This window comes from Dendrobium catenatum, unplaced genomic scaffold (assembly GCF_001605985.2).
Source record: "Dendrobium catenatum unplaced genomic scaffold, ASM160598v2 original_scaffold_61322, whole genome shotgun sequence".
NCBI classification, from domain to species: Eukaryota; Viridiplantae; Streptophyta; class Magnoliopsida; order Asparagales; family Orchidaceae; genus Dendrobium; species Dendrobium catenatum.
Window position 1 is genome coordinate 1583898 of NW_021379772.1, and position 15340 is coordinate 1599237.

Sequence of the window (15340 nt, forward strand, 5' to 3'; positions counted from 1 at the left end):
AAAATCAATGGTGCTCTTGTTGAGAGTGATCTCACCTTCCCTCTCCTCTTCCTGACGATTTGCTTTCCTCCTCTACTCAACCGCAACCTTCCAGTTTAGGCAATATAAAATTTAATCAATTGGTCTACAAATATATAAAGCACTAGTCTAGTCTTTGTTTTACTTGTTTTAGGTAGAATTGTTCTTTAGTGACATGTTGATCTACCTAAGTATTATAAATCTCTCTCTTATTATAATGAAAGATTTATTGAATGAAAAAATTTCTAGTTTCTCCCTCTCTAGTCTTTCTTCTTGCCCTCTTCTTCTCTTGGAGTCAACACCTACTCGAAAGGTGCATTCCCCTTCTTTATATGGATCAAGAAGCATATCACAATGCTATAAATAAAGATTTCAAGTAATTCAGATGAAAATAGTTTACATTATATGATAAAATACTCCCCCCTTCCATGCATGGAAGAAAGATTCATGCATATCACGTATTTCATTTTGAAGTTTGCAAATAATTCTTTCATCTTTTTGAAGTTCCACCTAGTATCTTCTGTTTTACAACCCCTCCAATACATGCCTCTTTTTTTCAAAAGATAAGCAAGTAGAGTCTATAGAATCTTCAATAGCTTATGCTAATAAAATTTTCTTAATTTAGGTAAAAAAAGCCCACTTTTACATAGTTAACTCACCCTTCATTTGGTCCATTAGCTGCATCACAAGAAAATCAGGATACAAGAGAGGTCAATGAGGTTATGAAATTGGTTAAGGACATAAAAGATGTAATGGATAGGAGGTAGTTCTAAGGTCAATTAGAGAAGAAATTATTATGTGTGTATTACACACATGGATCCTCATAGGTTGTAAACCCATATAAACAAATACATACACCCTATACATGCATTAAATGGTGCGTACAAGATATGCCCACTTGTACACACATATGTGCACCCTATACACACCTAATATATACTTGTACGCATCTTTTATACACAGATATATGTGAAGAATGTACGAGTAATAATTTCTCCAATTAGAGAAAGCTACTGACAGAGTAAACTGAGGTAAAATTTTATTTAATAATAAAGGGTCATTTTCATCCAAATGCAAGCATTTAGGTTATGTTTAGAGGGTAAAAGTTTAAGTGAAAAGAAATGAAAATGGGATTGAAAATCTTAAATCAGTGGTTACAGATTCAAAATTAACTAATCAATAAATTCTTAGGATTTCTTTTCATTTTCTTCACTTCAATCCAAACAAAGTCTTTGTGAAAAAAATAATGTAAAATGCCGCATAGTCCTCTTGATTCCCAAAGGAAAAATGAAAGACCTATGTGCAACTCATGTCAAATGTGATATGTCTATTTCAAACAGTTCCCACTTCTATTTTTTTCATGAAAAAGGCATAATTTGACATGCAAAATAAGCTTCTACTCTAAGCAATCTGAAAAATAAGAACCCGCACCACTCACCAAACCTCCTTTCAACATAATCCATTGATCCATTAATCATTTCCTAATTGAAAGGTTGCGTGAAAAATCAACAAATGGATTTGATCAAATGAATGAAAATAAAAATCTTGCTCATACGCCCATTCCCCCTTTTCCATGGCGTTTTTTTGGCTGTTGGTTCCCTTTTTTTGTTATCTTCCTATAACTCACAATTCACCTTTGAAGAAGTTACTATTACCAAGAATTTGCAATAAGGACTCAATTCCATGGCCCTGTTCCATGAAACAATTTACATTATATATTGTTTAAGGGAATTGTCATAAAGGAATAGAACGTTTTATAGAGAAAGCAGCATGGAGTTACAAAAACTTACATTCATGTCACAGAACCAAAACATGTATGCAATGGCAACTGCTGGTGCTCTACCCAGCCCAGCAGTACAGTGAACATAAACTCTTCCTTTTCCATCTGATATTGCCCACTCTAGTGAAGAAACTGCTTTGGGCAATTGGCTCCTCAGGGAATTTGGATCAAAGTCTCTTGCCTGTCATTTAAAAAACATAAAAGTTAAGACATTTGGTGAATTTCTTTCTGGGAAAGAACAATTTTTTTACAAGGATAGGTTAGTTCCCATTGGAAAAAAAAAGGAAAGAATAGTTCTTCACGTGACAATCTTGTAGCTGGGACAGTCATCATCCTCATCGTTGTCGTTGTACAAGTTTATTGTTAACTTGCTGGATCTAAATATGTTCACATCTTTGCATACCCCAAAGCTCAAACCTACTCTAGAAAAGGAATCAAGGCCTTCCTACTTTGAGTGCCAGTAGAAATCTGAATTTCAAGAATCACGCTAAGACTTTTTTTAACCACGAGCAAATATCAGTTGCATGGCATCCCCAGTCAGATTGCATGTGATCTTATCTAAGAATTGTTATCAGGTTAATGAAGTCAAGAGTTGCCATTTTAATTGTTTTTTTAATTTTCTGCTTGTGTTTCTAGTTTTCTTTCTCCAGTGACTTTTCAGTTTTTCCTGCTAACCCTTCGTTTTCCCTGTTGGCCCCTCGGTTTCCCAGCAATCTCTCAATTTCCCTGCTGTCCACTCATTTTCTCTGTTGTCTTCTCGTATACTTGCTGTTGTTTAGTCTTCCCTAAGTGATATAAGTGTTGCTTGGTCTTCCCTAAGTGTTATTTGGTCTTTCCTAATCGTTGTTTGGTCTTCCCTAAGTGCTACTGAATTTCCCTATGCTGGTTGTTTTTCCCCATGTTGTTGTCTTGTTGTTGGCTGCTCATTTTCCCTGTAGTGGCTGCTCAGTTTTCTCTGTGCTAGTTCCTATGCATGAGGCTTTAAATGTTGTTGACCTTCACAGAAGATTCAAAAGAAAACAAGATAAAAAAAATCAAAATCAAAATATCTGTAAACCGTCGACCATAGATCTCGCAAATCCTGCAAAAATACCGTTGAAATACTGTGCATTCGGTGTTGTTAGCTTCTCCTCGTGGGATTCAGTATGAAGCTCCTCGATCGCTGCTCTCCAATGCCTTTAAAAGCAAACCGAACCCCTCTGCTTCGAGGCCTTCTCCCAAACTCCTCCCTTGCTCCGACCGAACTCCTTCTCCCACGACACTTCCTCATTCATGAACTCCTCTCAGCTGACCCCAATCCGACGTCTCTCTCCCAATCGTACTCAACCCGATACCCCTTTCTTGAGCCGATGCCAGCAGCCGCAACTAACACTTCCTCCGAACCTCTGTGCCCTAACCGAGCCCTCTAGGGACTTCTTAACAGAGAGAGAGAGAGAGAGGGAGAGAGCTTCTTCCCCATATCTCTTCACCAGCAGCCGAATCCCATACGCAAGCTCTTCCTCTGGCGATCTCCCCCCTCTGCTCTTACCCGACTCCTACCTCACGGGAGACCCAACCCGATTTCCTCTCCAGCCTTATATCCGACCTGCTACCTACCGAACTAAAGGACTCAACCCGATCTCTCCACTACTAGACCCGACCCGTCTCCTCTACCTGATCTTAATTCAATCTAGACAGTAAGTAATTCTACTGTCATTTGATTATTCTTGTTGATTAGTGAGTTTCTCTATTTTGATTGTGAATATGAACATATGTAGTGCACCCAAAGATTCTAGGTATGAGGTTGTTAAGAGTTCAAAACTCAGGGTAAAAAAAGATAGGGTATCCATTGGTGTTTTTAATTCCAAAGTTCTTGAAAGTAATCAGTTTATGAGATATGTGGCAATCAGAAGGGCTCCCCCCTTCTGATGCAAGGGTTTTCTTGATAATGAGATGATAACTTGTAACCTCTCTGGGTGGATCAATATCCGACAAAGATATATTTGAGTGCTCTTTGATCTAATTTTTCTCTATTTTGATTGTGAATATGAACATATGTAGCACACCCAAAGATTCTAGGTATGAGGTTGTTAAGAGTTCAAAATTCAGGGTAAAAAAAGATAGGGTATCCATTGGTGTTTTTAATTCCAAAGTTCTTGAAAGTAATCAGTTTATGAGATATGTGGCAATCAGAAGGGCTCCATACATGAATAAGGGGGTTAAAGTAGTCTTTGCGATTGTCGGAACGAAATTTCTTTATTTTCACCCCGGATTGATTCTAGATCATGGTGTGAAAAATGGGAATTATAGTGCAAACATAAAATTTATTTTTTTAGGAGAAAAATCCAAGAGACTCGAGTGCAGTCGTCAATAAAAGATACAAGCCATCAGGCCCCTAAACTATTAGGAATATTTTAGGGTCCACAGATATCACTATGCATAAGGTAAAAGGGATATGACATCTTTCATTTTTGTTTAGAAAAAAACTCATTTATGCTTGGTTAACTCACATGTTTCATAATGAAATAATTCATTTTTCAACTCAAAAAAGTTTTGGATGCATGCTTTTTAATACATCAAAAGATGAATGTCCTAATCTAAAATGATGAAGCCAAATAATATTTTTTATTAAATAGGGATAAAAAAATAATCATTATTGATAACAATCGATTTGTTTTGCTCTTCTAGTTAGTACAGTCCATCTTTCTCCTTAGCAAGTCCAATCTTTTTCCCCGATCTTTAGTCATGAAATAAACAAGAAGTATGGTTAAATAGGACTTGGCAGTTATGGTCACTAGTAAGTTTTTATATCGAGATTAGGTTTGTGAATAATTGAGATATGTGGAACACATTGTTTAGAGTGAGAGAGGGAGATAAGAATATGTCTCCTTGGCTTGCTACTTTGATAAGAGAATCATCAACATTATGATTTTCTTATCACTCAAGCAAGCAAGGAGTGTATTTGATGAAGTGGGTAATGAAGTGTGCCATGTGATCTATAGCTCATGCATCAATGATTCATAAATTTTTCAAATGATTTCTAGAAACATTTAATCGAATGGATATAGGAAACTTACTTGAAAGTGCAAGAGAAGAAGATGCATGTCATTTATAATGAATACCAGGAGTTGCCTTATTGAGCTCTCTAAAGTTGGATTACTTTTCTGGGTTGGACTAACTTGTTGTAGAGGTAGCTTGTGATATCCCCTTTTGGCCATTTCTTTGATTCTATTACTTACTTGGGGCTTTCCATATAACTTCCAACAGATATCCTTTATGTATCTTGATTTCTTACAATAGATGCAACAAAGGGAGTCTTTGTTTTAAGTTTTGAGGAATCATTATATCTTTCCTTCCATATCACATCTTTGGTTATCACCATTGCTGAATAATCAATAATCCTTGGTTCCAGCATTATCCCTCGTCGGCTTTCCTCAACACAAATGAGAGAAATAGTCTAATTTAGTTAAGGTATCTCATCTTTGCCAAGGATCTAAACTTTAACTTGGTCAAACTCCATATTTAATCTTGCAAGAAAGTCATACACTCTATCTTTCTCAATAAAGCTTTTCAGTATAGCATCATCTTATGGATGATTGATCTCTATACATTTGTAGTGATCAAATTCATACCACAATCCTTTAAGGAGAGTGCCATATTTAGTCACGATCTTGCTTCTTTGTTTTGTGTTTCCCACCTTGACCTTAATTTCAAAGACTTTAGCAGCATCCCAAGCCTTTGAAAAAGTTTGCCTGGCAACATCCCATATTTCATTTGCAGTATATAGGAATATAAAAGTATCACTAATATCTGAAGTCATGGAATTCCAAAATCATGACATAATCATGAAGTTCGTTTCATCCCATGCCCAAAAATTAGGATCTCCTTCTTTTGGTCCTACCCCAAAAAGGTGATTCATCTTTCATTTCCCTTTCAAGTAGGTATTCACAAATTGAGATAACTTCAGGTAACTTTTGTGATAGGAAAGTTGCATATTTTTTTAGGTCTACTCTTTCATGGTGCACCATAGAGTCCTCCATTTGGTCAAAGCTTTGGGAGGAATTTACTTCAGGCATTATAGCGACAAAGGGTAGCGATGAAGGCTACATCAAGCAGGACAACAATGAAGGCTACGTTGGTTATAGATAATATAGCAACAACAAGGGAAGACAGGCAATGAAGGCACGAAAGTAGAAAAAAAAACTCAAATTTTTTGCAACGACAATGAAGGCTCTGATATCATGTTAAATTCATAGAATAGGAGTGAAAAAAGGCTTAATTTTATTGCACAAAACTATGCCAATTTATAGATCTATGCAAGATATCTTAGTAAAGAAATAAATAACTACAGAATAATGTATAACTTCCCTAATATGATCATTCCTAAATCAGCCACCCAAATATGGAAGAAGATTGGTGTGATCTAGGTGAGCCTCCCATTGATCCCCATGCTAGCCGTGGGTTCAAGGGTCAAGGGACGACTGGGAATTAACACTCCTCCCACTAATCCCCGTGCTGGCCATGGGATCAAGGGTCAAGGGATGGTTGGGATTTTGCATATATAGATCAATAAGCAAATCAATGGTGCTCTTGTTGAGAGTGATCTCACCTTCCCTCTCCTCTTCCTGACGATGAGTTTTCCTCCTCTACTCAACCGCAACCTTCCAGTTTAGGCAATATAAAATGTAATAAATTGGTCTACAAATATATAAAGCACTAGTCTAGTCTTTGTTTCACTTGTTTTAGATAGATTTGTTCTTTAGTGACATGTTGATCTACCTAAGTATTATAAATCTCTCTCTTATTATAATGAAAGATTTATGGAATGAAAAAATTTCTAGTTTCTCCCTCTCTAGTCTTTCTTCTCGCCCTCTTCTTCTCTTGGAGTCAACACCTACTCGAAAGGTGCATTCTCCTTCTTCATATGGATCAAGAAGCATATCACAATGCTATAAATAAAGATTTCAAGTAATTCAGATGAAAATAGTTTACATTATATGAAAAAATACTCCCCCTTCCATGCATGGAAGAAAGATTCATGCATATCAAGTATTTCATTTTGAAGTTTGCATATAATTCTTTCATCTTTTTGAAGTTCCACCTAGTATCTTCTGTTTACAACCCCTCCAATACATGCCTCTTTTTTTCAAAAGATAAGCAAGTAGAGTCTATAGAATCTTCAATAGCTTATGCTAATAAAATTTTCTTAATTTAGGTAAAAAAAAGCCCACTTTTACATAGTTAACTCACCCTTCATTTGGTCCATTAGCTGCATCACAAGAAAATCAGGATACAAGAGAGGTCAATGAGGTTATGAAATTGGTAAGGACATAAAAGATGTAATGGATAGGAGGTAGTTCTAAGGTCAATTAGAGAAGAAATTATTATGTGCGTATTACACACATGGATCTCATAGGTTGTAAACCCATATGCACAAATACATACACCCTATACATGCATTAAATGGTGCGTACAAGATGTGCCACTTGTACACACACATATGCGCACCCTATACACAGCTAATATATACTTGCACGCATCTTTTATACACACATATATGTGCAGAATGTGACGTAATAATTTCTCCAATTAGAGAAAGCTACTGACAGAATAAACTGGGGTGAAATTTTATTAATAAAAAAGGGCAATTTCATCCAAATGCAAGCATTTAGGTTATGTTTAGATGCTACAAATTTCCGTGAAAAGAAATGAAAATGGGATTGAAAATCTTAAATCAATGGTTATAGATTCAAAATTAACTAATCAATAAATTATTGGGATTTCTTTTCATTTTCTTCACTTCAAACAAAACAAAGCCATTGTGAAAAAAATAATGTAAAATGCCGCATAGTCCTCTTGATTCCCAAGGGAAAAATGAAAGACCTACGTGCAACTCATGTCAAATGTGATATGTCTATTTCAAACAGTTCCCACTTTTATTTTTTTTTCATGAAAGGCATAATTTGGCATGCAAAATAAAATTCTACTCTAAGCAATCTGAAAAATAAGAACCCGCACCACTCACCAACCCTCCTTTCAACATAATCCAATGATGCATTAATCATTTCCTAATTGAAAGGTGTTACGCCCGTCGAGGAGGGGCCGGCTGCTTTGCTTGAACCGGTCCCTAGTGGGCCGGTTTGGATTTACCTCCACCGGCCCAAGCAAGGAGAGAGAGGGGGGGTCGGCCACTCCTTTGGGCCCCACACCTTGAGTAATGTTTGTTTGGAGGGAAAATTTTGAATTAGGGGCTGTTTAGGAAATTTGTAACTCTTCTTTGTCTTTAATTAAGGGTTAATGTTAAAATTAGGTTTGCATCTTGAATTTGAAAAGGATTTGAGATCTACGGTTTGTGTTCTTGGGCTCTAGGCTTGGCTAGAGAATCGGAGAGTTGCTTCTTACTCTCGAATTGAAGAAACATGTATATTTGCTATTTTTTTTCCAGCGTCAACCAGTGGAATCTTTCATTTTCTCTCAATTTTCTACTGTTTCTCCCAAGAAATCTGCTGTGGAGTGCTGATTTTTTGCAGAAAACAGCAGTTTGGGCTATGTTTTCTCACTAATTTCGATTAGGTTTGCTTGCAAACTCGAGCATTACCTTAGGGTTACTTGCGAATTCAAGTACTTCATATCAAATTGATATCAGAGCGTTGTCTTGGGACAATCGGCGGCTGAAATTCAGAAATTTCAGCAAGGAACTTTCATCCGCAAGAAATCTTCTCGGCATCCTTGGGAAGGAAGATGGCCGGAAGGAAGATGGCCGGAAGGAAAGTGGAAGTATTGGAGGGAGAAATCGGCCAACTACAGACCGATTTTGAAGAAAGAACCGCTGATTTTTAAAACCAATTCGCTTCCATCCATGAAAAGATGGATGGGAGGTTCACCGCCTTGGAAGAAATGATGAAGAAGATGCTTGAGGGCAAACAAAATCCGACGACATGGGAAGCAAGGGAACCACCGGCGACAATGGGAGAAGCAGGAACCCGAACCCATTTAGGGGGAGGGAGAATCCGGAAGTGGAGATCCTTGAGGGGAATGATGGAATGCCTCCGCTAGAACCACTTTCTAGAGAAGAGATTAGCATAGGCGATGAAAGGAGAGGTGCTGAATTTTTGGGGAGAAGGGATGAATTTTACCGTCGGGGTGCTGAAGATGAAAGGAGAAGAGGGAAATATGAGGAAGGGCTTGGTTACAATCGTCGGAGGGAAGATCGTGACCACTGGGGAGCTTTTCTTCCTCGAGGAGTGGGAGGTTATGAAAGAATTAGGGAAACGGGGGTGACCCGAGGGTGAGGAAATTGAAGATACCCATCTTTGAGGGCAAGGATGCACGTGCCTGGATCTACAAGGTGGAGCGATACTTTGCGGTCAATGGGTTGACAGAGGAGGAGAAACTGACAGTGGCATGACTGTGTTTGGAAGGGAAGGCATTGGCGTGGTACAAATGGCGGGACATGAGGCGGCCCATTCGAAGCTGGAGAGAGTTCAAGGACTGTCTGCTAGAGCGTTTCCGAATCAGTAGGAAAGGAGACTTCTAAGAGCAATTTTTTGCCCTGACACAGGAGGGGACATTAGCAGAGTACTGTGACTAGTTTGAGTATCTAGTGAGCAGGTCTTTCTGAGACCATGCTGGAGAGGAACTTCATGAAAGGGCTTAAACCGGAGATCAGAGCAGCCAATAGAGTGATGAGACCGCACGACTTAGGGGAGGCCATGGAGTTGGCGCAGCTAGTTGAGGACCAAAAGCATCTGGAGAGGGGGGCTCGAGGCAGTAGCATTAGGGGATCCTACAGGATGACTACTACTTTTCTAGCTCCAAAGGAGCTGCACCGGGAGGTTCATGAGAAGCACCAAAGGAGAGAACGGGAGGAGGCTTGGAGGAAATTTTAAGAAGCTGACTGAGAAGGAGATCCAGGAGAAGCGAGCTAAGGGGTTGTGTTTCAGGTGCGATGAGAAGTATATGCCAGGGCATAGGTGTAAGGACCGAACTCTTTAGGTTCTCACCGTCTGCGATGACGAGGAAACTGAGGGAGGTGAGAGCAGGATAATGGAGGAAGAAGAAGAGAAGCTGCATCTGGACGTAGCTAAAGTCTCTCTAAACTCGATGGTGGGATTCACATCAAATCACACCATGAAGGTAAGGGGAGAAATAGAGGATCGGGAGGTAGGGATACAGGTGAGGGAGGATTTTCTTCCCTTAGAGTTAGGGAGTACCGATGTCATCCAGGGCCGTCTAGGGCAGGAGTATCTCTCAAATCCATGATCAGATCCATACAGGAGGTGGGAGGTGGATATTTGGTGGAGCTACAACGCTTGGAGAGGGTTAGTGTGGGGAAAGAGGGAGACATTCCACTGGTGGTGCAACCACTCATACAGCAGTTCAGAGAGGTGTTCCAGCCACCTCAGGGTTTACCACCACCCAGAGAGCAAGAGCATGTAATCCTTTTGAAGGATAGGGTGTCACCGATTAGTGTCAGACCTTACCTCTACCCCCAGATTCAGAAGGATGAAATTGAGAAGCTGATTTAGGGAGATGTTGGAGGCAGGGATCGTCAGACCCAGTGTGAGTCATTTCTCCAGTCCATTCTTATTAGTCAAAAAGAATGATGGGAGCTGGAGGTTTTGCGTGGAATACAGGACTTTGAACAAGAAGACAGTACCGGATAAATTCCTCATTCTGGTGATCAACGAGTTATTAGATGAGCTGCACGGAGCAGTAGTGTTTTCTAAGATGGACCTGAAGTCGAGCTACCACCAAATCAGAATGAAGGAGGATATTCAGAAGACGGCTTTCAGAACGCACAAGGGGCACTATGAGTTCTTGGTGATGTCATTTGGGCTCACTAACAGCCCTGCTACTTTTCAGTCTTTGATGAATAGGGTGTTCCGGCAGTATCTCAGGAAGTTTATGCTGGTCTTTTTTATGACATTTTGGTGTACAGCCAAATAGAGGAGAAGCATTTGGAGCACTTGAAAGATGTTCTTAAGATCCTATAGGCCCATCAGCTGAAAACTAACCTAAAGAAGTGCAACTTCGCCCAGTCTAGGGTGAAATATTTGGGTCATGTAGTATCTCAAGAGGGAGTGGCGGCCGACCAGTCAAAGATTGAGGCAATGCAGAAATGGTCAATGCCTAGAAACATAAGGGAGTTAAGGGGTTTCCTAGAATTGACTGGCTACTACATGAGGTTCATAAAGGGTACAGTACCATCGCTAGGCCTTTGACTGAGCAACTAAAGAAGGACAATTTTTTATGGGGAGAGGCAACAACCCAGGCTTTTGAGAGATTGAAGAAGGCCGTGATGACAATCCCAGTGTTGGCTCTTCCAGATTTCAGTCAGATCTTTATAGTGGAGACCAATGCGTCAGGGTATGGCTTGGGAGCAATGTTGATGCAGAATCACAGACCTATAGCCTACTTCAGTCAAGTGTTATCGACCAGGGCTCGATTGAAGTCAATATACGAGAGAGAGTTGATTGTCATAATCTTTAGGGCAATTCAAAAATGGCGCCTTTAACTTTTAGGGTAGGCATTTCATTGTTCGTACGGATCAGAGGAGTTTGAAATACCTGTTGGAACAAAGAATGGTGACCCAGGAACATCAGAGGTGGCTGTCAAAGCTTTTAGGCTATGATTTTGAGATCCAATATCAGCCGGAGGTGAAAAATAAGGCGGCTGACGCCTTATCCAGATGTGTTGAGGAACTTCAGGAGTTGGCAGTTTCAGTACCACTGATGGTCAACTGGGGGGGCCATCAAGGAAGAGAGCATGCAGAACGAAGAGCTGAAGAAGATCTGAGAAGATTTGAAGAAGGATAGTAGTAGCCATTCGGGATGCTATCTGGAGGGAGAGAGGTTGTTAATTCAAGGGATATTTGTGATGCCACGAACATCAGCACACATTCCTCACTTATTACAGGAATTTCACGGCAGTGCAGTTGGGGGTCATTCAGGAGTACATAAGACATATAGGAGGCTGGCATCGGAGCTCTACTGGAAGGGGATGTATAAGGATGTTGAGGAGATGGTGGCAAAATGTGAAGTGTACCAGAGAAATAAATATATGGCAATGGCACCAAGAGGGTTACTCCAACATTTAGCACTTCCAAATAGAGTATGGGAGACAGTGTCCATGGACTTCATCGACGGCCTACCCTGCTCAGAAGGATTCATAGTCATTTTAATCGTGGTGGACCGACTTAGTAAGTATGCACATTTTATCTTCTTACGACATCCTTACACCGCAGTATCAGTGGCGGCAGCATTTATCAGAGAAGTGGTTAGATTATACGGGATTCCTGAATTGACTGTGTCTGATAGAGACAAACTGACAAAGTGTTCCTCAGCCAGTTTTGGAAGGAGCTTTTCAGAATGCAGGGCACTGTTATCAAGAGAAGTACCACCTACCATCCACAGACAAACGGACAGATAGAGGTGGTGAACCAGAGCTTGGAAACATATTTGAGGTGTTTTGCTTATGAAACACCATGAAAGTGGGCTAAATGGTTACCATGGACGGAGTATTGATATAATACTTCGTACCATTCTACGTCCCAAATGAATCCTTTCAAGGTGCTCTCTGGAAGAGACCCCCCACAATAAGTGCATTATGGGAGGGGGAACACACCGGTCTATTCAGTCGAACAGTACTAAGAGGATAGAGACCAGGTGTTGAAGAAGTTAAAGAAACATCTGGGGATGGCATAACAAATCATGAAGAAGCGAGCAGACACACACAAGAGAGACATACAGTATGAAGTGGGGGAGAAGGTGTTCTTGAAGCTAAGGCCCTACAGGCAGAAATCAGTGGCTAATAGGAGGAACGAGAAATTAGCGCCGAGGTGCTTTGGTCCCTATGAGATTTTGGAGAAGATTGGAGCAGTTGCGTATCGTTTGAAGTTACCCTCCTACGCTACCATACACCCCGTGTTCCATGTGTCACAGTTGAGGAGAGCTCTAGGGGAGTATACAGTTAGCGAGGAGTTACCAGCCACACTGACAGAGGGATTGGAGATGGTCATAGAACCCTTGGAGCTGGAAGGAGTAAGGTTGGATAAAAAGGGAAACAAAGAGGTGTTAATCAGATGGAAAGATCTTCCCGACTACGAGACTACTTGAGAGCCTTATGAGAGTGTGAAGCATCAGCTCCCTTACTTTCACCTTGAGGACAAGGTGAGTTTTTGGAAGGGGGGTAATGTTACACCGGCCCAGGAGGGGCTGGTTGCTTTTCTTGAACCAGTCACTAGTGGACCGGTTTGGGATTGTCACCGCCGGGCCAAGCAAGGAGAGAGAGAGAGAGAGAGAGAGAGAGAGAGAGGGGGCCACCACTCCTTTGGGGCCCCACACCTTGAGTAATGCTTGTTTGGAGGGAAAATTTTGAATCAGGAGCTGTTTAGGGAATTTGTAAATCTCCATTGTCTTTAATTAAGGGTTAATGTTAGAATTAGGTTTTCATCTTGAATTTGAAAAGGATTTGAGATCTAGGGTTTGTTTTCTTGGGCTCTAGGCTTGGCTAGGGAATCGAAGAGAATTGAAAAAACGTGTTTCTTTGCTATTTTTTTCCTTCTTCCACTAGTGGAATCTTTCGTTTTCTCTCAGTTTTCTACTGTTTTTCCCAAGAAATCTGCTGCGGAATGCTGATTTTCTGCTGTAAACTGCAGTTTGCGTTCTATTCTCTCACTAATTTCGATTAGGTTTGCTTGCGAACTCAAGTATTACCTTAGGGTTACTTGCGAACTCAAGTACTTCCTATCAAAAGGTTGCGTGGAAAATCAACAAATGGATTTGATCAAATGAATGAAAATAAATAATTAATAAAGATAAAATAAAAAATCTTGCTTATATGCCCATTCCCCCTTTTCCATGGCTTTTTTTATTGCTATTGGTTCCCTTTTTTGTTCTCTTTCTATAACTTACAATTCACCTTTGAAGAAGTTACTATTACTAAGAATATGCAATAAGGACTCAATTCCATGGCTCTGTTCCATGACACAATTTACATTATATATTGTTTAGGGGAATTTTCATAAAGGAATAGAAATTTTTATAGAGGAAAGCAGCATGGAGTTACAAAAACTTACATTCATGTCACAGAACCAAAACATGTATGCAATGGCAACTGCTGGTGCTCTACCCAGCCCAGCAGTACAGTGAACATAAACACTTCCTTTTCCATCTGATATTGCCCACTCTAGTGAAGAAACTGCTTTGGGCAATTGGCTCCTCAGGGAATTTGGATCAAAGTCTCTTGCCTGTCATTTAAAAAACATAAAAGTTAAGACATTTGGTGAATTTCTTTCTAGGAAAGAATAAAATTTTTAGGTTAGCTCCCATTGGAAAAAAAAGGAAAGATTAGTTCTTCATGTGGCGATCTTGTAGCTGGGACAGTCATCATCGTCATCATTGTCGTTGTACAAGTTTATTGTTAACTTGATGGATCTAAATATGTTAACATCTTTGCATACCCACAAGTTCAAAACTACTCTAGAAAAGGAACCAAGGCCTTCCTATTTTGAGTGCCAGTAGGAATCTGAAATTCAAGAATCACGCCAAGACTTTTAACCACGAGCAAATATCAGTGGCATGGCCTCCCCAATCAGATTGCAAGTGATCTTATCTAAGAATTGTTGTCAGGTTGATGCATTCAAGAGTTTCCATTTTATATTTTCTTTATTTTCTACTTGTGTTTCTAGCTTTCTTTCTCCCATGACTTTTCAATTTTTCTATTGACCCTTCGTTTTCCTTGTTGGCCCCTCGGTTTCCCAGCAATCTCTCAGTTTCCCTGCTGTCCGCTCATTTTCTTTGTTGTCTTCTCGTATACCTGATGTTGTTTGGTCTTCCCTAAGTGTTGTAAGTGTTGTTTGGTCTTCCTTAAGTGTTATTTGGTCTTCAATAAGTGTTATGGCCTTCCCTAAGTGTTGCTGGATTTCCCTATGCTGGTTTTTTTCCCCATGCTACTGTCCTGCTATTGGCTGCTCATTTTTTCCTGCTAAGGCTGTTCGGTTTCCTCTTTGTTGATTCCTATGCATGAGGCTTTAAATGTGGGCTGGTTCGGTGGATTTTAGTGGTTGTTTTGGAAACAAATTTAGGTGATCTATTAAATTTTATTCTCTCTTATTTCCCCTATAAATTGGGGCTGATTTTCTTTGTGTGAGAGAAATGTGAAGAATATTTGGAACGTGAAACATGTAGGTTTGTAATAGCTTGCGAGCTATCCTCTTTTAACTTCTTAAATTTCGTCTCGGACTTCTATTTATTCTTCTCTCCATGGTTTCCACTCCACCTATATATTTCTTCTCTAAAACTATTGTAAGTTTTAAATTGTGTCATGTCTTATTTTATTATAAGTTGTAAGTGATGTTAGTATTGCTTTATTGTTGTATTTATTTATGTTATTTAAGGTTTATGTGAATGAAAAAGGAAGTGTGTTTTTATTTGCATTCTTATAGCAAAATTTGTTCTTAGGTTGTATCATAGCTTCTTGAGAATTGCATAAAAGGAGCCACAGCTTGGAGCCATCTCTTCTGTCTATGCAAGCAAATATATATATATATATATATATATA

General features: G+C 39.7%; 1 protein-coding gene across 1 annotated transcript in view; it reads right to left on the minus strand.

The window, feature by feature from the left end:
- LOC110112939 (phosphoglucan phosphatase LSF2, chloroplastic) overlaps positions 1 to 15340 on the minus strand; it is a 45494-nt gene that overhangs the window by 6970 nt on the left and 23184 nt on the right. Inside the window, exon 3 of the mRNA XM_020845331.2 lies at positions 1809 to 1979. Coding sequence (XP_020700990.1) covers positions 1809 to 1979 — 171 coding nt within the window. The remainder of the gene's footprint in view (positions 1 to 1808; positions 1980 to 15340) is intronic.